We start from the raw sequence: 22,790 nt of genomic DNA on the forward strand, positions 1-22,790 counted from the left end.
AGTCTGCCTCAGCAGCACACGCCAGCAACATGCTTTCAGCACTGAACCGTTTTATATCGATACACTGATGGGGCATCTGATCAGGGAGGAGGTTTCCATTGCAGGTGCACCAGTGAAAAAAAGAAAAAGAGGTCTTTCCCAACACATCCTGTGTCCCAGGAAGAAGAGAACAATACATCACTGAGCAAACTCAGACAGGATCCATGTTTGCTAGTTTAAAAATATCATGTGATGCAAATTCCAACTTGCAAGTGTCAGCAATTTCACAATGAACATAGAAGGAAACAGAAATGTATTAAAAAAAATTTTAAAAAAAGGGGTTAGGAAAGATAAAATCAACAGTAATCATGAAGTGGTGCCAAACAGGAAAAAGGTGTGCACAAAAGCAAAAAAAATATATAAACTACCGTCACATTTTAAAACGCTGGCTCTATAAAATGCACTCAATAATTTGTTTTCAACCCAAAATCATGACATAATGTATGATGTGGTCCTGGTGGAGCGCGTAGTAACAGGAAGACAAGGGCCATACAAAGCCCATTTTATTCATAGCTCACAATCCATTTCATAGAGCAGTGACCTGGATTTCCTCAGCTAGCTTCAGCCCAAGACTGGGGTCTCACTTTAAACGATTCCCGGGGTTATATAAACAAAATGACGTCAGAAAATCACTCTGCCAAATGGGAACCAAAGTAATAAAAACTGAGCATTTTATAGTGTTAAATCTTTTTAATGAAAGTCAAGGACACAAGCAATTAATCAGATTGTCAATTAGCTTCGGTCAGAGCTTCCAAAATAATACCGCCATGTCATGCTCTGTGTGCACTGAAGAATAACAGCAAATGCATCATCACCCAGCCCCGTGCTATCGTGCCGGGACTGCTAAGTCCTCCTGTTTGCTGCTGAATTCAATCCTCAGACCGTGGGAGGAAACAGAACAATGCAGGCTGGAGAGAAAGCGGTGTTGGACAGGACACATCCCTCTCCAGCAAGGTCCAACTAGACGACAACCCAGTGGGAAGGTAAGAGGAGAAAACTGGAATGGTGGAACAAACGTAGCATTCAAACGATAAAACTGTCTCACGCTGCGTCACTCAATGTTTACCACCAATAAATCAACTGTGCTAACATATGCTAAATTATTTTGAGGCATTTTTTTTTTTTTTACATAAATTTGGACAAAGAATATTCTGTGCACGTGTAATTTCATCATTTCTGGATGTAACGCGCAGGATTTAATAGCGTTTCTTTGACAGTGTGACCCCGTCGTCCTCAGCTGGGGGACTATATATGATGCTGCCTCACGCTGTCTCACACGTGAAATGTGCCTACACACAACTTCCGCTGTCTCTGCTGCGCTCGCATCTACCATCCCCCCCCCACAGCGCCGATCCCGCCCTCTCAGACAGCCCGTGTTTTCTGCAGAATGCTTCCTTTGCTCACAGTGGGAACTACGTCAGTCGGGTGAGAAGAACCCACCGACGGAAGGATATAATTATTCGATTATTAATTATTATTCTGCAACGTGAGGAAGAGAAGCAGGAGTATCAAGTCCCAAGTTGAAGTGAAATTAATATTAAAACATAGGACTTAATTGAACCTCTAAGGATATTATTCCTATAAACATACATCTTTATACAGTAAAGCCTGATTTTTGATGATTCAAACACTTCTGAGAACAAATAAAAACTCGTGGTACTGAAGTGTAACATCAATACAAGTAGGCAGGTGAAAACCAAATGACCAGAGAATCACTAAAACTGCTCTTCAGAGTGAGGAGGCCTTTAGCACTCGTCCCCTCTGACCCGTGTCAGGTGCACGCCAGGCAGAGGTCGTTTCAGGCATTCATTGACTGATGGGGCCATAAACCAACATCTGATCGTCCATCATTTTCTTCTCACTAGTTTGCATTTTTGCTTTGTCGTTTTGGGCTCGATGAAAAGCTCGTAAAAAAAAAAAAAAAAAAAAAAGGCCTTTGAATTATTCTTTATTAAAAATGTCTCACATACAGAGCACGCAGCCAGAAACAACTGGACTCACATTAAACGACTACGGTTATGATGTTAAACATTGAGATCATTTCTTCACGTGTCCAAAACCTTGAATGCATTCCACACCCTCAGTGGCTGTAATGCTTTTAAGGACTAATGCAGCAGGGGATCGTAAAGACGTCCACCTGTCCTCCCGTGCTCGTGAGAAGCTCAGTCGGGAATATGAACGTCGAGGCGCACGGCTGTGAATTTCTGCCACTCCAAAAACAATCTTGGCGAAAGGCCACCAGGATGGTTCACATCCTGAGGGAGTGGGTTTGTGCGTACCTACGGGGGTCAGGGGGGATTACAGCAGCAGGGCGTGGTGACCCGCTGAGAGCCTGCAGATTACTGAGACTAATCAGGTCAATCGTTCCTGTCTGCGCACAGGCAGGGTGGCCATCCCTCAACTGAAACCATACTTCCCATATTACACCCCGGCTTCTTAATGGCCACCAATTGGTTCATTGTCTGGTCCTCTGGTGTGTAACAGAAAGTGGAGCCGAGCAGATTCTCCCCTTCAGCCATGTTCGAAGGTCATCGTGCATTTAGCTGACGCGGAGAGGACACTCTGCAAAATTGGCCCTGAAATACGCAGCTTTAATTTGAATGCTGACCTTTTGTTTGTTCCGTTTGGTTTACCTTTAGCCTTGGATGATATTTTGTAACATCGATCCACTGCAGGACCACTATTTGGCAGCACCTCTCTCAAAGGAGTTCCAATGTGATGTAATATATACATGGCAGATGATCAGCGCATGAAAGATGTGTCGACCATCTTTGGCTACACACGAGTGGAAGCACAACACGTGTTACATAACGAGACGGAGACCACCAATCAGGGTCCTAATGAAGGCTAGCTTTCTGCACCCTGTTATTACCCAACATTTGGAGAGCCAACACTAACCAACACAGTGGCCCGTCACGGCCCCCTTTCTTATTCCATTAGTGCTAGTGTGTTTAGGAGTGTCTGTTGAACAAAGCCGCTCCTTTCCCCAACCCGGCTCACTTTATTGAGTACTTACTTGGACACATTTCCTGAAAACCGGATCATCAATTTGCCACCCTGCTACCCTCAGTGCGACAGTGAGGAGGGGTAAGAGCATACCCTGCTCTTGCCCCCTGAAGCCCCCTCGGTCTCTGTTGACGCAGATGCCCTTGAGGGAGACGTAATGGGGGGGTGTCACGACTGCTGTACAGTCTGCTAAACACTTTCACAAATGCCGAACAAGCACTTCCAAACGTGGAACTCCAACTTTAGACCTGCTCTAAAATCCCCATAAAAATAAAAATTCTGCTCTTTCCCACCCTATATCAGGATACACCACTATGCTTCTGGGCCTCTTTCTTTGACCTTGTCGGTGCATGTTAGGTTTTTTAGCACAAAAATGCCAAAATTAAAATAAATCTCAATGATTTTCAGGAACTAATGAACAAATCTAGGCGCGAGTTCCAGGTAAACCTCTCTGATTCCGAGAACATTCCCAGCCTACCATCTTTAATGAAGCCCTGATGGAGGGAGAGCGTGGCCGTCTGCCAGCTTTCCTGTCTGCTCCGCAATCTGCCCATGTGATGCGAGGTGGAGTAGGCAGTGCTGCAGCCTCCTCGCCTTCTCTAGCACACCCCCGAAAGACTACACACTGCTGCGGTTCTGCCAAAAATCACGAGTCACACTTCACAACCCCAGAGTGACTTTGGCATAATGAAAACCAAAGGATATAGAGTCAAAGAAGCAGGGATTTGACACAAAGCTTCTTTTTCATTCAGTCCGAGAGATAAAGAGTCAGTATCTGATGGGGACGCTTGATCTTATGCAAGATTCATAAAGGCTTAGCTTAACGAACCCGACGACAGCGACTGAAAAGGGCACATGTAAATAAGGCTGCTTGTAACAGGTTTCTACTGGCAGACGCCGTCATGCTCCCGGGCGATTTAGTGTTCAGATGTGTTGAGTGTTCAGCGTCAGAGATGTTGGTTTGTGTTGGTTTGCCGGGCAAAATGGGACCCACAACTCCGTCCTGAAAAAGGAAAGAGCTGGCCGTTCACAAAACCAGATGAGTCACCGTCACAAGTAGGAAGGTTGAATCACAAGGCTACAAAATTACATTCAGAGCTCCTACTCTTCCTCTTCTGTCGTCTATTCTTCCCTACACTGTGCACTGGCGTCATTCGAGATTTTAATATATTCACTAAAGCTATGTAATAGTACTAAGTGTAGAAAATGGTTACACATCTAGTAAAAAAAACCAACAAAATGACTACAAACTCAATCAGATTGTGTTGGTATGCTATATTTGAAAAAGCTTACAAAAACGTGTAAAATTTCTTATAATATAGTTTACAGAGATGTATATCTTGAAAAGTATTAACATTTAACCTCATGTGTTTCTAAATCACATGATATAAACAGTTTTCTGGACTCTTTATGGAAACTGAGATAGCAACCATAAACAGTGTGGTGACACTCATCCTTTCTAAACGCCAACTGTGTGCTTAAGTATGAATGAACTGGGGCTTTAGTGGGCCAAGCTGGCGACCCGTTGGCCTCCCAGTATGATCCAACTCAGCATTTCACACACAGACTCCCAAGGCATGCAGGCCCCTTGAGAGAAGGACTTTCCCTCTGTAAGCCTTTTATTCTCTTTCAGACTGTTTGTCCCCGACCGTCCACTATTCAGTTTGCTCATTCCACTGTTCCCAGCTCAGACCACTGAAGGAAGGCCATGTGGGAGCCTGTGTGGTATACCAAGCATCCGAAACCAGACAGGCCAGCACAAATGTACACGCGGATACTATTCAAGCCATGCATAGTTTTACCAGCATGTCCGGGCGTGCGTGCCAGTGCACTACTTACTTGTAGAGTTGCCTTGCATGTGAATGATGCATTTTGCTTCCATGTTCATCTCCCTGGAATTAAAGGGACGAACGCGGACCGCAACTTTCACGGAAGCCCCAGACATGGTGGCGGTTTTGGACTCCTTTCCAGTAAGAATCCCTGTATATCCCTCCTAAAAGAAAACAAGTGTAAATAAATCAAAATATCATTTGGCAATTTGTTCACAGTAACGGTACATACAAATGACTCTACTGTTCCAAAAACCTACACAAGCAGAGTTATTTAATAAACCCCAGCACATAATCCCGAAAATGTAAATTAAGCACAATGAAATCGACCCCCCCCCCCCACCCCCACCCCTCCCAAAGTCATAACAGCCTACAACAAATATGGCCGACCAAACCCACTAAAGAGATTAAAAATGTTGTCAACACCGACCATTTAAACATCCTACAACCAAAAACAGGGCGACGCATTTAGTTTTAGGATAAAAACCGACACATTATAACGTGATTTCTGACAAACAAAGATACCGGTGCATGCATCGGTTCCCCTGCATGAACAGGACACTTTTCCCCATCGGAATCGGACACACATTTAATTGCATAAAGTCCATTACTCTATACATCCTGCAGCCGGTGGCTACACATGCCAAGTACACGCTGTTTTTCCACGTCCTTGCAGTCAGCCATACTTGCTAAAGCATACGCCCATGAAATTCTATCTCCCCGGATCGGCGAGCGCTACAGTGGGACAGTGGTCGGGCTCCGTCTGCTACATCCATCACGGATCTTTCCGTGCAAAACAATGAGCTAAACGGGCTTTCTGAACACTAATTTTGGGGATGTCAAGAAGTGGGCTAATCCACCGCTGCCGGAGCCGGACCAGTCAACATACCGTGTTTATTTTAGCGACACATTCTGCAAATAAGTCGCCCACCTCTGCGGAATTCTTAAGATTTAATCAGTCGAGGGTTGTTTTAAAAAGGACAAACGTGTAGTTTATTGCACCTTGAGAGATTCGAAGTAATTAGAGCAGGCGACGGGCCCGGCGAGTGTCTGACAGGTTTATCATTTGCATTTGGTTAATAATTAAAGAGAAGGGACGCTGTAAAAGCCGTGTCTTTCTTCATAATAACTCAGATTACGGTTCGATCAGATTAATCTGATATTTGAAACGCGGGTGTAATAGCACTCCGCTACTCATACGGATTCGACTTGCGTTAGCTAATACAGACTGATGGCTAACTATTCGCAGCAGCAACAACAACAAAGAATGCGTTTAAAATGTCCCAAAAAGTGTCGTTTTACTTTTTACTCACGTTTCACGACTCTCACCACGAAAACACCACAGGACAGCAGCGACGACTGACGTTAGCTAGCGGGCGAGCGGATTTTCTCTATTTTATCTAAATCCGCGAACACGAAAGCAGGTATTCAGTCCACTTTCGTCAGAAACACCCATCATAGCGGTGTGTTCCGCCCGACAGACCCGTGTCTACAACCGGCGACTACAGTCGGGGTTTATTTTCCAAAGGAGACGGAGGGTGGACGTCTATCGCCACACCAGCGACACGAAGAATTGATGGATTGCCTTGATTTACCGAAGAGATTACGTCAACTCTCTCTCCGCCGTGCTGATTGACAGCGCGTCGGGCCAATGAACAAACGCGTGTTTGTGACGTGTGGGTCGCTAAGCCAATGAGAATGCTCAGAAGCCGGAGGGGCGGCACCGTTTCCGCTACTCTGACGCCCAACGCTCGGCTCCTGACGCCACACTGCAGGATTTCTAACATGATTCCTGTGCAATGTTCTCCGCACCGCTGTCACTGCAACACCCAGGGTCACCGCGAACAGCGCCGCCTGGCGAAGAGAGAGGCGCGTTGCTCCCGCGTGGGACGCAACTTGCTATCTGACCATGTCAAACGCCACACTGGGAGTTTAAATGACACGATTGTAATCCCGGGTGCTGAAATCACGTGGTTTGCAGTTATCTCTGGCGTTGGCAGTTAGAAATTTTAAGATGTTTAAATGTATTAATGTGATAGGAAATGTAGCATGTTTGAGGCATATGGAATATTGAATATTTACTGACGTACACACGTTACAGGTAAAATTGTTGTAACTGTCTAATCCAATTGTAGTAGATGGGGGGGGGGGGGGGTTCTGTTAATATGCAGTGTTTACATGTTGAAGTTATAAATCTGAGTCACGCTTTATATTTATCCATGCAGTGTCTATATTGTCTTATTTATGTCAAAACTGTATCTTGAAAAATGTTTTTTTTAAATAACATAAAAACAGAACAATGACCAGATGTGAAATAATGTGCATCATCATTTATTTCAGTTCAAAATTCTAGCTTCCAAAACAGGGAGGTGGTTAAAGGAAATCATTTCCTGTACAGTTAAGGTCAGCAAGGTCAAGTTACAGTGCTGTTGAAAGAGACCATCTTGAGGCGAGATGTCAGTGGTTCTGAAGAACAGTTACAGTAAATGGTGTGCTCGTAACATGTCTTTTCTGATGTTCATGCTACATTCTCATGTTCTGTCCACCTCTAACGATAGAGGGTTATTTGTTCATGAGGCGCTTAGGAGGTTCAGAACTTCAGGCCGTGCACGCGCTAGAACGAGCCAGTCTATGAAAGACAACGGGGGACGTTGGACTAAGAGGAGCAATGAAATCTTTTGGTTACCCACTTCGTACTCAAGCAGACACTAATGATTAGTTATGCATTTGTCTTCATGGATGATTGAAGTTCAGAACTTAATTGTTACGCACAAATTGATGATCTTTAGGCTGTGGAAAACCTGTGTACATTAGTTCCTCACCGACGCTGAACTCGGCACTAGTAACTTATCCTGAACATTCAACAGTAAATCATGTATTTAATTCAAACGAGTGTTTAGAAACAGAACAAGAACTAATAAAAGAAAAAATAACTTGTCAATGTTTTTGGTTGTGGAAACAATTCTTGCGGCATCAACTAATCCTTGTTAAATATATGTAGATAATTTGATTTATGTATATATTCACAAACCCATGAGAAAAACATGAAAGACTTAACTTTATTATATTTGGACTTAGAACCATGATAATCGTTTCACACAAATAGGGTAAATGCAAATTAAAAACAAAAAAAAATAATTTTCAAACCAGATCTCCTTTTTCCTCTATTCAAAATCTTTTGTGGTTGCTGTTGATGTCATAGGGTGAGAGACAATGAACTTGAAAGATCCCTTAATCATCGGAGCAGGTCAGTTGATGTTAGCATGTGGTCCTCAGCCAGGTCGTCCAGTCTGTTTCTCTCTCATCCAAGTGTGGATCCTCTCCTTCAGTTCAGGGACTGAAGAATAAACAACAAACAGTGAGTAGCCGCCTACTAACCTGCACCTCGATTCCTTCCCAGTAACAGATCCGAGGAAGCCGTTCCCTACGCGAACACACGGTTTAAGACGCGTTACCTGACTCCAGCATGCTCTCCGTGAGAGGCTGCCTGTTGAATGGGTCGGTGGGGGAGTTGAGCAGGTGGCGCAGGATGATGGATCTGTCCATGATGTTCCCGGAGGGCAGAATCACGGGGTCGGTCATAAGGGTGTCCATCAGGGGGTCTGTTGTCACAAAGTTGCAGAAAAGCATTTAAAAAGGAATAGTGATGCTCATTGTTCTGCACAGAAAGTTGAGTCCTGCTGCATTTGGGTATTTTGTATATGAGCACCGAGAGCTGCTGCAGGATTTAATTACATTATCAAGGCCTTTGCACCCATTTTCAAGAACTGCGCAATAATTTAAGGGCTGTAAAGCAGTAAATTCAGTGATGTCGTGTCATGAGGCATCACGTGCCCTGTCCAGCCCCGACAGCTGAAAAAACGATAGCGCTTCAATTACCGTGGCTGTCAAAACAGCAGCGAAGAAAATATCAAATATCTCCTCCGGAGCATTGGAAAAAGGGGTGACCTACGCCAAAATGTCACAAGGTACAGTGCGACATGAGAGCTACAAAAATAATAGCTGTCGTGGGAAATTTTAAGCGCATAGAAAGGTGATACTCCAAACTGCTGCATGGCACACTCCCATCGACTGTGGTGGGTTTGGCTGGCATAACAGCCTATCAAAGGAAGTATGCGGGTCGTGTTCTCTTCCCAGATTATATTAGGCTGGTGGTTATAGGATAGCCCTGCTCTAAGATGCCTATACGACCTCTGTGAGCCGTTGAATCCTCTGTAAATGTCTGGTATTCAACAGTAACACAGGCAGCGGAAGATTCTTTCTGTCTGCACTCGCCAACCTCGACTCAGATCAGAGATCTACATCTCACACCTTTCCTGCTGGGGGGACAAATATTTAGTGATTTATGGCTGTAAAACCTGTAAACACTTACTGCATGACTATGATTCCTAATTTATTGTCATTATTTCCCATTTGTCCTCAAAGAATTTCATTGAAATTGTCACAGGAAGCTAGTTTGAGGTGTGTGGATAAAGTTACATACATAGAGCTTTACTTTGAAGGACACTGGATCCCAACAAGTGTTTACTGATGATATTAATGACTATAAATTCTAAGTGTTGACTTACTGCACTTATAGGCTTGTGCCAGCTAGACATACCTTTGAACTCATCAGGTGCGTCGCCGTAATCCATTTCAGACTGAGAGTTCTTGGCAACTATTTCCTCCACTTTCTCCAACAACAGTTTGAACTTCTCAATGGCGATGGAGGACTTAATACCGGCCTTCCTCATCTTTGAAATCACTTCTTCAAAGAGCTCGCGGCTGTAGGACCTCTGTACGCATGAGACAAAAGTGATAGATACTGTATAAGGGCAGAGAAGCAAACGACCCCTGTGATCTACCACAACTGCCTGCAGCTCAACTCATGACATGACCCATGCTTCATCTCTGAGAAAACTGATTGGATTTGCTATCAACAATGCCCACCTGGTCATCTGCAATTGCTTTAGCGAAGCGGGCACAGTCTAGCTGCAGGTAGATATCGGTCAGTTGGTCTAAGAGCTTCTTGGGCTCAAACCCGTATTTCTCCGGGTTCTCCACCTTCAGGTCACGACACTTGGGCCCACAGAGCTGTTGGAGGTTGTAGTTCAGCATGGCCGCTAAACGAGGCCCGAGCTCCTAAAAACAAACGTGTGGTTTATTAGATGGAGGAGGCTGTGACGTCTTGCTTCACAAATTCCACAGTAAGATGGGGGCTACTCTGTAAATCACTTACAGGCCTGAGGAAAGGCTTCTGAACCTGCTTGGTGAGGATGTGGAACATATCCACAGTCTCAGTGGCCAGGGCAAGATAGGAGCGAGAAACCCGCTCGTCCTGAGTCAGCTGGGACTGGCGGCTCTGCTGCTGCTCCTGAAATGTTGGCACAGAAATATGACACCATTCTCCTCTGCTCCAGACACCTTGCAGCTCAAAAGTAGGTGAGGTGACGACATTCAACACAATAACCACATTCCGAGTTTTACCAAAGTAGAGACTGACCCTGGGCAGCTGATCCCACTGCTCCTTATTCCTCATCTCTTCTTGAACCTCGTGAATACGCTTCAGGGACTCCAGACTTTCGTCTAACAGGAAGGTGGTGTCGTTAATCAGCATGTTGATGTATCGCACAAACTGCTTGCCGGAGCTAAAGATGGGAAAGGTGGATGTTAGACTCAAAGTGGCACAGACAATTCAAAGTGCAGTATGCTGTGTCATCACAATAAAACTAACTTGAACTCCTCCAGGAAAGTGCCATGGTGGGCAAGGTTCTGCCAGAGGCTCTTGAAGATAGTGCTGATATGGTACCGTATTGTAAACTTATCGTAGAATTCGCTGGTGGCTCCAGTATGCTCGACATCTGCCCAGTGGAGAGAATAAAAAGCAAGAATATTTATTCTTCTAATATCCAGCCTAAATCCTGTTCACTACTAGAGCTCAACAATCACTTGACAGACAGAACCCACCGGTGTAGAACTTCATTAGGGCAGGCACCAGCTGTTTGATGCACAGCGGATGGTTTTCCATCATTTCAGAGAATCGCTGAGTACGAGGCTGTACAGCTGGGTTGGTGACAAATAGCACCTCCACAAGCTTGGCAATAAGATAGGGGTTCCTGATATAGTTCTGGCTGCAGATGAAAACCACCAAAAAGGTGACGATGTCCTGGACACATGGCTCATATAAAACCTGGGGAGAATACCTTCAATAACAGAGAGGAGGGCAATCAGATGGAGAAAATGACTCATGCAGTGTTAGTATATAATTTTAAACTCCCAGGACAGTTTACCAATCAAACTTACTGCACAATAAAAAGCAGAAACTCAGTAACATCTTCAATGTAGAACTCAGGCAGAGCAGCAAAGCTTTTAGGAATCTCAGGGTTCAGAGGCAATGTGATGCTGCGGGAGAACCAGTACAGTAGTTTAGCAGTCATGTTTCTGTGTTGCCTCATCTATTCTTAAAAAACAATAAACATGGCATGACAGTGTAACACACTTAGGGTAAGCAGGGTCCACCATGCGAAGAATAAGCTGGATTACTGTGCTGTAGAACTGCAGACATCTGCGTAGTAGGTTCTCATCCAGAAGGCCCATGTCAGCACAAGCTTTGGCTCGGACAAGTTTCTGACAGGACAAAGTCAAACACACTGAGCATCAAAACTAGAAATGTGCCGCAGTCAACACTGCAATACATGTGAGATGCATAATAAGGATAAAATAGCAGATTTACACAATTAGTTTCGTGTGGCAATTTGTGATATTTTTCCAATATATGTATTTAACTATACATTAGGGTAATAAACACTCAGAGTAGATTAAATCTTCCAATCTTTGTTAATGAATACATTTTTAAAAGCCTACACAGTATGCAAAATGTACTCAAGATTGAAAACAGTTCCCCTGTATAAAACTTATAAATTGTGTATAAATTGTGTTGGCAAAACAAAAATGAAGTCATTGCTGGGTAACCTTTTCCTGATGTGGCTCAACTCTTTGTGAGAGAACGCAGAACTGACCTTGAGCTGGGTTTTGCATCGCTTCAGCATCTCTCTGTGTCGACTGGCAAGGGGAGAATCTTTCCACTGGCTTTCACTGTTCTTTAACTCTTCTACACTCCTAAAATGGATAACATCCCAAACTGAGCATGCTAGAAATGGAACTCACCATCTGTTTGCAAGTACGCATGTACCTGTTCAGTTCACGGATTGCTCGCAACCTGCCAATATAGCGCCTGCAGCTCGGCAGAATGGACAAATGGTGGGTGTGTAGTGTCAAGAAGAAACACTCAGTGGGGAATTTGGGTTCTGAGAACTTGCGGGGATCTTCATCTGTTCATGTGAAGAAATAAAACAAAGTTACAAATGTAACTACAGTAGTGTGAATCCCAAATGACCATCAGAGTCCCAATTTGTGGGACAACCACTGTTAGGGCCACCATAACAGAGAAAGAGCTGATCCATCCTCTAAATGCATCCTTCAAGGCCTGCACTACAAACAAAAGATCACACTCCTCCCTTCTCTGCCAAATTCCACCTTAAACACAAGCCACTGATCAACAGGACGTGCGGCTCACTGACACACTGCACAGCGGTGGTGGCCACAAGGAACACAGCCTTACAAGCAGCCCACCTTCAGCGCTACCTGTACCAAGGGCTTTTCTTGGCTCTCGGATGATGTAATCTCCGAGAAGACGGACACCAGACAATGGCTCCCCACTGTGCCGTTGTCAATCCTCACATCGACAAAATATTGCTCCCAGCTCAAGCATATTGATGTGTTTGCCACATGGGCCATCCTGCTCTGCCTCACTGCACCTCATCCAGAGGGGCAGGCATCTGTGGTGACAGTCTCCTTTTGAGACTGAACAGAGCCAAGGGGGACATCCCTGAGCATTTAGGACCTGTCCCTCCAACGAGGTCAAGGCAACGAGATACTGCCATGATATCTTGAGCTTCCAGCACTTGTGCCACTCAGCTTCTAAGTAGAGCTGTTCAGCCACCTCTGCAGGGGTGCAGCAACAGCAAACCCAGAGGAACCACAGCTGAAATGTACGTTAGTTTGCCCAAGAGATGAAGAAAAGTAACAGGTCAACCGGCATCCCACTCAGAATAGCCCAAAAACGGTGCAGGAACACTGTAAGGGTGAGGTCTGGCTGTCGTAGTTACACCGTCCAAAGCCACCCTAGCCTCCTAGATATGGGAGGACCTTCAAGCCGAGACCGTAGAGGCGCACGGGCTGCAGCCTCACACCTCGTCATCACCCTTGTGATCTGCCCGTGGAGGCATTAATAAGCAATGCGAGGAATTGTAGATCCATTGTACCATATGCCAAAGTCTGAAGTCAATCTGTTGTGGTTGACATTTGGAGGTGTATGCCCTCAACCCACCAGCGAAAAGACGCCACGCATCCACGCGCTCAGGAGAGATCGTGGTTGCAGCTACTGGAGGGCAACCGGTCGCTGCTCTGACAGCTGCAGAGCCACCAGCAATGGAGAACACGATACCTGTCCAGGCATGTCAAACTCAGTCCCCGAGGGCCACGATCCTGCCGGGTTTTCTATCCCACTGAATGCATTTTCAGCCTGGTAGGAGACAAAACCCGGCAGGATCGTGGCCCTCGAGGACTGAGTTTGACACATAGACTATTCAGAGCTAAAAGCAACGCCTCTGGCGGTCAGCAGGGATGAAGTAGAACCCATCATTTCAAATACATCAACACCTTAAACAAGCTATCAAAATAATCTGCCAGTGTTTTTTTATTTCACATGAAAGCTAATAATAGGATGATTTATAGAACTCCATTTATATTTATTTAAATCAATTAAAAGCAAAAGCTGCAGGAATATAATATGACTATACAACAATGAGCTGGACCATCTCTGGGATGTCGAATTCCTTTTTTAAAGCAAAATGCCAAAATGGCTTCTGTAGCTGCAGTTAGCGAGTTTCTCGAAAGGGAAACGGACGGATGTAATGTTTTTCATTTCATAATTTCTTTTCATAAAAGCAACAGATAAAATTCTCAACATACTCAGCTCAGTAAGCCAGCTTTTGAGCTCCTCCATGGTGGCTTTCAGGCGGGTCTCCTCAGGACTGACAACAAGGCGACAACGTGGGTGGAAAATATAATAAGGGTCCACTGTTTCCAGTTTGATCTTCATACTCAGCTGCTGCAGCACCCATAAAAAGTTGAGCATGAAGCCATCCGTCGATACCAGTTTATCATCAGTCTAAGAGAGCAAATCAGACACAATTACATGGCTTACATTCACATTAAAGGAACATGGACTTGTATTTCAAATTTCAGAATATCAAACCAAAAGTTTGCCAACACATCCACAGACGCATTTATTTACTATCCATTTTAAAATTTTTGAGATAAGAAAATGAAAAACTTACCTGCATCTGAGCTTTCTTCACATTGTAGTTAACTAGAGCTGCCATGTAATTAAGCGCTGACTCGCGCGTTTCTCCATTTAGTAAAATGTTATGGAGCATTTTGAAAAGATCACCCTGAAAAAAAGGCACACAATATTTTCAACATTTACTCATATGCAACAGATGGACAATGAGGATGATACGCACCCTTGCTGATTCCAGGTAGTGCTGCATTGACTGGCTGACAACTCGCGTGTTCTCTATTGTGATGGCTGGACCAGAGAAATACTTCTCTCCTACTTTTATCTGAGGATGAATTCAATATATACTTTAACAACAGAACTAAGACTATGAATGTGAACACAAATAAGAAGATAACTGACATCATCCTCTGCAAAGACAGAGAGGCTGAAAAAGGTTCCCAGGTAGGACAGTCTCTGGAGCTCTCTGCCACAGCCAGAACTCAAAGGTTTTGGACACCATAGAGGGAGGGACGTTATCTGAATATTAGAGTCATGATGTCACGTTTTAGGAAAACAATCAGCTGGTCATTGAAAAAAACAGAATGTTGAAAACTTAGAAGAAGGAGCATAATTACCAAACTACAGACTGGATGAGTCTTTCCAAACTTGATTTCACAGAGCTCAGCTAATGCCTGTAAATACAACATGTAGCTAAATAATGGTAACAGATCCAAGAGGCAGAGGCTTCCTCCTTTAATGATTTCCTACAATAATCTTCTTTACAGAAACATTTATAAACATGATTTTCAGAATATTCATGAAATATAACTGGAATAATGCAGAGGATTTTATTCTCTCCTAAAGGTCTGAATTCTACATTGCCTTACCATGAGAGGGAATTTAAAGTTATCACTGTCAAAGGAACATTCTTTCATGGCCAGTGCCAGTCCATGGAGGATGGGGACAAATATCTGGAAATCACAAAAGAGGTTTTCTAGATGTTTTATGCCATAAACTGTTACATGAAGTTTACTGAATGTGGGCAGTCATAACCTAGCAACAAAGTAAATGTCAAACCATGAATTAATAATTAAAGATATTTGCTTTCCACCTGTCTGAAGACCTCGTCATCCTGGTGTGTAATGCGCACCAGCTCCTGAATGAAGCCATATGGAAGGTTCCGACACAACATATAAGGTACCAGAAAAGATTGGTGGAGTGGGCTCCTGCACGTGGAACGGAACAGAACAGACAACGCGGTGTTGGAATTGAACAAATACGTGATGTGTCTTTGGTTGAAATGAAAGAGTAGTTGCTATGGTGACTGACATGGGAAAGGAACAGAATGTACCAGCATCCGTAATGACTAAGATTGTGAGCGATGGCGCTCTTACCGAGGCTGGGTCAGGGTGCCTTGCAGGACGAGAGCGACGTGAGAAATACACTGAGAGCGAATGTTGCTGAGAAGCTGGCTGACGTTTGGTTGGCTGCACATCTGTGTCGCAAACAAGCGCAGACGAGTCGCACAGGTGGGAATAAAATTTAGTAAAGCTGTTTTAAACCTGGTGTTGGTTTGTTATAAAGGCGGTCACCAACCTTGGGAGCTTTCCTCTCCTCAATGCCAACACTGTCAAATCGCTCGATGAGGTAGTTCAGCATCTCTGTCTCTTTGCACGTTTCAATGGTGAAACGGTCGCTGGGTGAGTCACAGGACACCCCCCCACCACATGCACCAAGACTACAAGGTAAGAGAAAACAGACAAGGACAGAGAGGCGTTATCTTGTATATCAAATCAAACATAACCATAAATGTATGGTTAATAAAGCCACTCTCAAGGGTCCTGCAAGAAACAAACCACTGCATTAGTGAGGCCCCACAGCCGCTCAGTTCTGGACCCCTGAATATGAAAAACATCATACATTTTTCAGAGCTGATGGCTTTTAGGCAGGTATTAGGATGTTGCCAACTAGAACCCAGAAACCTGAATTGCTGTTAGTGGTCATACAAAGCACAACCTCACAGAGTAACACATGTTCAAATATAAATCCATTTCAGAACTGCTTCATGCCAGATTAAAACAGCTTGATGATATTGGAGTTCAATATTTTTTCTGTGTTGAGAGACATTTATAACCAGCATTTAAACACCACTGTTTCCATTTCTACCACTCAAGAGTAGATTTGGACAAAAGCACTGCTGAAAAAGGTATTTAATACTTACGTCCGTCAAGGCTTTAACAATGCGAAGTTATAGCTAAACCTCTGCTGAGCAAATGTACAGTACAGTAGATTGAAATGTGTTTGTGCATGGTTAGTGGTAAGGCTCACAAAACCACTGGAACATGCAGCGGACTGAGCAAGCACAGACAGGCACGTACACACCCACACCGTGCATCAGTGTGTACCTGGACCCAAACTGAACCCGTGCAAAATCCTCCTCCTCTTCCGAATCTTCGTCACTGCTGCCCTGAGACATGTCAGACAGGGCATGGAACAGGAATGACAAGGGGCTATCAAGACGGGGGGGAAAAAGACAGGGGGGGTGAGGGAAGGAACGAAAGTAACGATGGCGCGCACGCGAGAGGATTGGGGGGGGCATAACAAAGATAAAAGTCGACTCTTTTAAAAAGCCACAAGAGGACAAAGATGATGGGATGCTGGAGGTTTGCATGCTTCGAGCCTACTTCTGGTGCCGCTGCTGTTTCTGAAAAATTCATTACTGCCATTTTGTCTGCAGCTTCAACTCACTGTCAGAGGTTTTTTGAACTCTTAACTGAACTGACTGTCACAGTCAGTCACTAAAGCACCAATCCACAGAGGTGCATGTCACATCTTTGCTTAACTATTCAGAAGCAATTCAGCACAAATAGAATTACAATCCAACATCAATAAGAGTTTAGAAAAATAAAACAATAAATGTGCCTTAATATCAACTACCATGCATGAAGAAATGCCTGTTTTGGAATTTTAATTGGGCAACTGGTGTAGATGAAGCTGCTCTGGTCTAAATCTTGTTTCATATGAGAACCAACTGCATGTAAACTGATGAAAGGAAGTTACACAATAAAATGAATCTGATTTACATTCAAGTTTAAACTCTTCTAATTTCTAAATACTATGCTAGTAATATGTCTGTGTGCAGGTGGACCATAAAGTAGCATGCAACTGGAAGATGAGATACCTAGAGGGTGGGATCCTGGAAGCAAAGGCAGCTGGAAGGGTATTTGATCTGAGAGAGGAGGGCATCACCGGGGGGAATGCAGAGGAATGTGGGTTGTGAGCCCTGGGTGAACTCAAGGAGAGAGGCTGGTGATTCAGTGATGGAGCAGGAACGGGAGTGTTGGGAGGAACTGGAGGCCCCGCTGGACTAGGAAAGGGTCCAGAGACACTGAATCCTCTGTAGCCAGGGCTAGTCGGGGAAGGGGCCGTCCAGGGAGACATGACGGAGTAAGGCCGGTAACGCTGAGAGATGGGCATGGGGGCAGACGCAGCATTCGGAGTGTTTCTTTGACTTGCAGGGGTAGGAGGGCTGGGGGGAACAATGAACTGTGGTGTAGAGGGAGATGGAGGTATGGCGAGGGTGGTGGGGGCAGAGAAAGATGAGGAGGTCCCCCTGCTTGCATCCATGGTCACCGAAAGAGGACTACCACAACCATACAAACTGTGAACAGTATTGATGTTTTGAATATATACACCTGGCAACAAACACTGCAAAAATTCCAATTCTGGTAAAAGCAGATAAGATTCCCCAAAATTGAATAAATTAAATATAACTGGGTGTAGTAGGTGCAGTGTCAGAGCTCAATAAATCATGGTACTTGCCTGGACAGAGAGCTGGCTCCAAAAGACCCTGAACTGGGACCCATGGGACTGCCCCCGTGGCTGGAGGGCTGAACTAATGTCATGCGATGATCGGGAGATTTGGATGCTGTGATTGGTTCAGAAGTGGCGGTTAAGCTGGCGAAAGGGTTGTGAATACGCGACTGTGTAGACATCATTAAGACTTCCATTAGGATCTGGCCTATCAGGTCTTTAAAGTCGGAGTACACTGCAGGAGGGACAAAACCATCGGTCAGGCATAAGAACGAGTCAGGTGGAACGCACAAAGAGAGACAGCGTGGGGTGACACCAACCATCTTTAGGGTTCTGATGGAACTCTATGGCCATTGAAGGCAGATAGATAACATCTCTATCCTGCTCCTTCCATGACACACGGAGGATCCTACAAATAAGCTGCAGGGCCTGTTCCTCTGACACATCCGTGTTTGAAGAGGTTTCCTGAGGTGGAAGAAGCCAGATCGCAGTGAGATTTAATGCAAATGTACATGCAAAATAGATCGTCCTACTGTCATTCTGACATTTACAACTAATCTCCCAACTAGGAAGTCTGGCCTGCCAGAAAATAATGAAACTAAAAGTAAGAGCAGCGTGGAAAGTCCCCAACCAACTTCTCTGTACATAACAACAGACCATTAAAAACTCAAAAAGACAGGTTAAACATGACTCTTCTGTGTGGTGTTGAGTTCCAGTTTTGACCTTTACCTTTTCAGTCAGGTTTCTCTTCTCCCTGCGATCGCTGTCCTCCACCTCCATGTTCTCTATCCCTGAGTCCACATCCACCTGGGACATGCTGGAATAAAACAGAGCGCGACTCTACATCGTGTGTACAGAGCAGGGCAAGTAGCAGTTTATGACACGTTAACTTCAGCTGAAACTGTAAAACACGCAGCTACATGACTTTTGATGCGCTTCTCCCTGAGAATCACAGCTCTTCCTTTCTTTGCAACGAGCTGACATCTCGACATGCCACTGAACAACAGGTACCTCTTTTCGCAGGAGGCAGTGTCGATGTCCATGCTCTGGGACCGTGACAAACTCTGGGATTGCGTCTCGAGGCTGTTGGAGGGGGAGCTGGAGAGGGAGCTGACGCCCTCGCTGCTCTGACTGCCGTATGCCACACCTGTCAAAGCAAAAATCCACCTATATTTTAACGGAAGGCTTGTATATCAACAGCAGTACCTCTGCATAAACAATTTCAGGGAAAAGTCAATGTAGCCATTTATAGTTGACCTGTATTTTGAACCATAGAAAATTAAAAGCAAGCATTTCCTTCATGCAGTAAACTTACAGCAAAATCAAAAGGCGGCGTGTTTATATCTCAATTTCCTGCCTACAGGTCATAAACATAGACTCTAATCTTTAATTACGAGGTTATAAAGATATTTAAAATCGAAAGCGACTAAGGGCTAAAAAAACAACTCTGCTACAACAACCTGACCGTGTTAAGTTAAAGACACGCTGGATTCACAAAAGAAACACTTCAATGACAATGTGCACGTATCTTTTGGCCTGATGTGGTTCTTACCAGCGGTGCCTACTGGGGATGTGGCGGGGGTGCCGCTGTGGACGTTGAGTCCCAAAGACTGAGAGGCTGCTGGTAACGGCTGGCTGGTGGCACCTGAGGGTCCAGGGAGGGGTCCAGGTGGGGTCTCTCTCTGTGGGGACGTCAGGGGCGTGCTGAGGGGGGTGCTGGGCTGGGACGTCTGTCCACCTGCCAGTCGCGCAAGTCTCCTTCGACGAATCTTGAACACAAATGACAGCAGATATACATTATAAAGGGGGTAGTATGGAAGCCCTATAGGCCCAACTACCACTTGGAGATTATTTAAACTATTCGTGAAGGCTGTATCAAATAAATAAATAAATCAGAAATAAAAGGAACAAGTTGAACTGTATGACACAGATTATAATGATTGATCATTAATCGGTTTCATGTCGAAAAAAGAAAAGAAATAAAAAAACAGACGAGAGCCTACACGAAGAAGCTTCTGAAAACTCCAAGTTTTAATGATTCTTAACGAGATGACAATGTATAAAGGAGATTAATGGGGGAAATTGCAATGAATTACAGTATGGAGAGCAAAAGCGCAACAGTCTCAGCGGCCCACTTTAACGCACAATGGTGGCCCGGTCGGTTTTTATGCTGAGTCGTCTCACAGGCTAATTTCTGTTAGCAAAACAATGTTAGCAACTGCCAGCCAGCTCGTAGCAAAATAGAAAGTCTACAAAGCATGATAACTGGTGTTCACTAACAATCAACAGGGCGCATTGACTTGATATAATGCCATTTATAGGGAGTCAACGTTGTCCCTGAACCGGATTATTGCCGAGGTTCTGACACTACTTTAGCAGGTTAGCATTGAGCACCGGCTAAATAAATTAATGCTGTCAAAACCGTATGACAAAGTTATGTGAATATATTCGTTTTAGTGAATGAAAACATGGGTTGTTCTAACTGGCACACAACCAACCATGCCGGTGATGCGCTCGCCGTGAAATTTATTTGGGGATTTGAAAAATGCTATCTATGCTATCGTACTATTAGCTTTACAGCAAGCTCCCTACTAGCGGGGCCATTTAAATGGATGTCAAATGAAATAAAATACATTTGTACTCACGCGTATTCATTGTAAATGTTAGAATAAATAGCAATACTTCTCGGCATGCATTCTATGTCATTTTCGAGTATCATCTTACCTCATCTGCGCTCAATTCCTCCATCGTAGCTAAGTTAACTAGCTATTTCACTTCCAATGCCTTCACTGTGTGCCAGCCAGAGCCAGCTAGCTAGCGTTTTTCGAACTAAATATGCATTGTCTAAATTATTCTGGAAGTGTCAGTCTAAATTGCACTACAAATAAACATAGGACGACAGATTGCGGTGGATGTGAGATATTGTTCCCCTAAAAAGCCTGTCGTTCGCTTGATTTCAACCTTGAAACAAAAAGAAAAGTAGGTAACTGTTACACGTCAAAATACAACAGCGGCCATTTTGGTTCTGCAAAATGTCACGTGATTCCGGGGACGGCGCATCTTGTACATCAGATGCAGTGACAGGCTGCCGTGTCATACCGTAAAAAATCCTAAATATAGTAAATATTCAAAAACAAAACACTGGACTTGTGATTTCTTTTAAAACGTTTTATCGTGCAAAGTCCACAACACACTTCAGGAATGCAAAGGAACAGTTAGGGTTAGGGGTTGCAGTTAGGGAGGTTAGAGATTTCTCTCATCAAACCTGCTCTGACAAACGCCTTTTCAGCTGGCTGACAGAAAACAACACCGAATGTTCAGTTAATTCTAAAGAACACAGACCTATATATACACATTAAAATCACCTCGTCTTGATTGCATCCAAAGCAGCTCTGTTCTATGAGCACATTGACAGGGAACCTCTGGTGGGGCCTCTGTTCTGCACCATTCCCATCATTACTGGCTGTTTTTCAGTTCACAGATGAAGCTTTTAGTCCTTTCAAGATGATGCTGGAGGAGGATTTTACACTGGTGCATGTGACAACTGCACCAATGTTTGGATGCAGAGACTTCCAGGACGACATGACGGCAACGTGAGATGACTTTGGGTTTAATGTGGCCAATTGATGTACAGTCTCAAAGTAAAGTACTGGCACTTTCCGGAGGGGTTTATTCAAATCCCAAATCCCATTAACTCCTCTTCACTCATTCACTTTCTTTTTGAAAACCTGTTTGCAGACTTCTCCTTCACAGAACAGCTCCTTTAAGCAACAAGAATACGGAACATTACACAACAGGCCTCCACAGTGCATGTCGGCTGGATTCATTCTTCTGTAATCTTACATACTCTTGTCTTACCAGGTGCAGCTTGTCTTCTTCCATCCAGTGAGTCCAACCTCGGCACTTTTTCTCCCCAACCTGCTCACACACCATTTTCTTGCCGTGCCATGTCACCATTGACTGTTGCAGATAACAATAGAACCAAATAAACAGGAGATCCACAATGTTCCCCCAACATTTGCCTGGAATTCCATCTTCACCTTAACGTGTCTGTTGTCCAGCCCTTCTGTGAACTCCTGGAACTCTTGACCCACCCTGAAAGTGGTGGCATAGTTACGGAAGGTGCTGCAAGTTTTGATGATGTACCGATCTTCCTGCTGCTCGATGACCTTCTTCAGTTTCAACCTCAGAGCGATCTTACGTAAGTACGGGTTAATGCCTGGGGAGTTCGCAGAGATTCCCATTTAACAGAAGACAAACTTTTCCACCAGCATTCTGTGTCAACACAAACAGCTACACAGAGGAGAACAATCCCCTTCTGGTACTCGCCACAATGGTAAACATTATTTGTGCATGTATTTCACAGCACTGGTAAATAACACACAGATGCCTTAAGTCCTCCTGCACAGATGCAACATATGAAACAAAATCTGACAACTTACCAAGTGCATTCATGTAGCCTTCAAAGTTGACATTGCTGATTATTTCCCAACTACCACAAAAGCTGTCCGGCATCTTTAAGGGTAAAATATGATCCTCAAAATGCAGGGTTGATGAAAACAGGTTGTCGTCCGGGAAATGTGGAATTACAAATGCATAGAGGCCTCATCTGAGAGGCTGTCTTGTGTGGAGGGAGGAACCCTTCTCATCATTGCTGAGAAGTAGAGAAGGACGAGTCCAACTGGTCTCACCCTTCTATAAACCATGATTAATTGCAAAGAAATGTGTTGACATGATTGAACAATGTTTGCGGGACTGCATATTTAACTGGTGGGTAGAAT

The 22,790-nt window shown here is 44.3% G+C and overlaps 3 protein-coding genes across 24 annotated transcripts in view; all 3 read right to left on the bottom strand.

The window, feature by feature from the left end:
• The window catches only part of kif1b (kinesin family member 1B), a 41,409-nt gene extending 34,925 nt beyond the window's left edge, over positions 1-6,484 (bottom strand). For all 20 annotated transcript variants that reach the window (XM_057039777.1, XM_057039793.1, XM_057039786.1 and 17 more), the window contains exons 1-2: positions 6,188-6,484; positions 4,885-5,038 (exon numbers count right to left, since the gene is read on the bottom strand). In XM_057039777.1, coding sequence (XP_056895757.1) covers positions 4,885-4,990 — 106 coding nt within the window. In that variant the 5' untranslated portion in view covers positions 4,991-5,038; positions 6,188-6,484. The remainder of the gene's footprint in view (positions 1-4,884; positions 5,039-6,187) is intronic.
• A 705-nt stretch (positions 6,485-7,189) lies between these two features.
• Positions 7,190-21,030, bottom strand: ube4b (ubiquitination factor E4B, UFD2 homolog (S. cerevisiae)). Of its 3 annotated transcripts, XM_057039748.1 has the most exons (29): positions 20,734-21,030; positions 19,562-19,778; positions 19,021-19,156; positions 18,739-18,826; positions 18,330-18,474; positions 18,019-18,244; positions 17,378-17,857; positions 16,602-16,706; positions 15,793-15,934; positions 15,591-15,691; positions 15,308-15,422; positions 15,084-15,167; positions 14,832-14,888; positions 14,617-14,733; positions 14,441-14,539; positions 14,255-14,368; positions 13,887-14,085; positions 12,046-12,184; positions 11,873-11,972; positions 11,353-11,480; positions 11,157-11,255; positions 10,821-11,056; positions 10,588-10,714; positions 10,357-10,501; positions 10,093-10,227; positions 9,804-9,995; positions 9,475-9,649; positions 8,330-8,476; positions 7,190-8,211 (listed from the first exon to the last, which is right to left on the bottom strand). In XM_057039748.1, exons 1-29 carry the CDS (start codon positions 20,755-20,757, stop codon positions 8,147-8,149), a joined length of 4,137 nt encoding a protein of 1,378 aa, XP_056895728.1. In that variant the 5' UTR covers positions 20,758-21,030; the 3' UTR covers positions 7,190-8,146. The 3 variants fall into 3 exon arrangements, with proteins under 3 accessions (XP_056895728.1, XP_056895729.1, XP_056895730.1); XM_057039749.1 differs by lacking the exon at positions 16,602-16,706; XM_057039750.1 differs by lacking the exons at positions 16,602-16,706; positions 17,378-17,857.
• A 626-nt stretch (positions 21,031-21,656) lies between these two features.
• On the bottom strand, positions 21,657-22,621 carry rbp7a (retinol binding protein 7a, cellular). The gene is made up of 4 exons (XM_057039759.1): positions 22,452-22,621; positions 22,050-22,228; positions 21,868-21,969; positions 21,657-21,770 (listed from the first exon to the last, which is right to left on the bottom strand). The coding sequence occupies exons 1-4, from the start codon at positions 22,522-22,524 to the stop codon at positions 21,711-21,713; spliced, it is 414 nt and encodes a 137-aa protein (XP_056895739.1). The 5' UTR covers positions 22,525-22,621; the 3' UTR covers positions 21,657-21,710.
• Between the last annotated feature and the right edge of the window lie 169 nt (positions 22,622-22,790).

Source organism: Takifugu flavidus, chromosome 8 (assembly GCF_003711565.1).
Source record: "Takifugu flavidus isolate HTHZ2018 chromosome 8, ASM371156v2, whole genome shotgun sequence".
NCBI lineage: Eukaryota > Metazoa > Chordata > Actinopteri > Tetraodontiformes > Tetraodontidae > Takifugu > Takifugu flavidus.

Bases quoted from the DNA above. Each gene is read 5' to 3' on its own strand.
- rbp7a (XM_057039759.1), bottom strand. From the start codon at position 22,524: ATGCCGGACAGCTTTTGTGGTAGTTGGGAAATAATCAGCAATGTCAAC. The intron at 22,229-22,451 runs GTAAGTTGTCAG...CGAACTCCCCAG, and splicing joins AGGCTACATGAATGCACTTG to GCATTAACCCGTACTTACGT. The intron at 21,771-21,867 runs GTAAGACAAGAG...TGTTGCTTAAAG, and splicing joins AAGAAGACAAGCTGCACCTG to GAGCTGTTCTGTGAAGGAGA.
- ube4b (XM_057039748.1), bottom strand. From the start codon at position 20,757: ATGGAGGAATTGAGCGCAGATGAG. The intron at 15,423-15,590 runs GTAAGAGCGCCA...TTCCACGTGCAG, and splicing joins GGCACCCTGACCCAGCCTCG to GAGCCCACTCCACCAATCTT. The intron at 11,973-12,045 runs GTACATGCGTAC...TATCCATTTTAG, and splicing joins GCAATCCGTGAACTGAACAG to GAGTGTAGAAGAGTTAAAGA.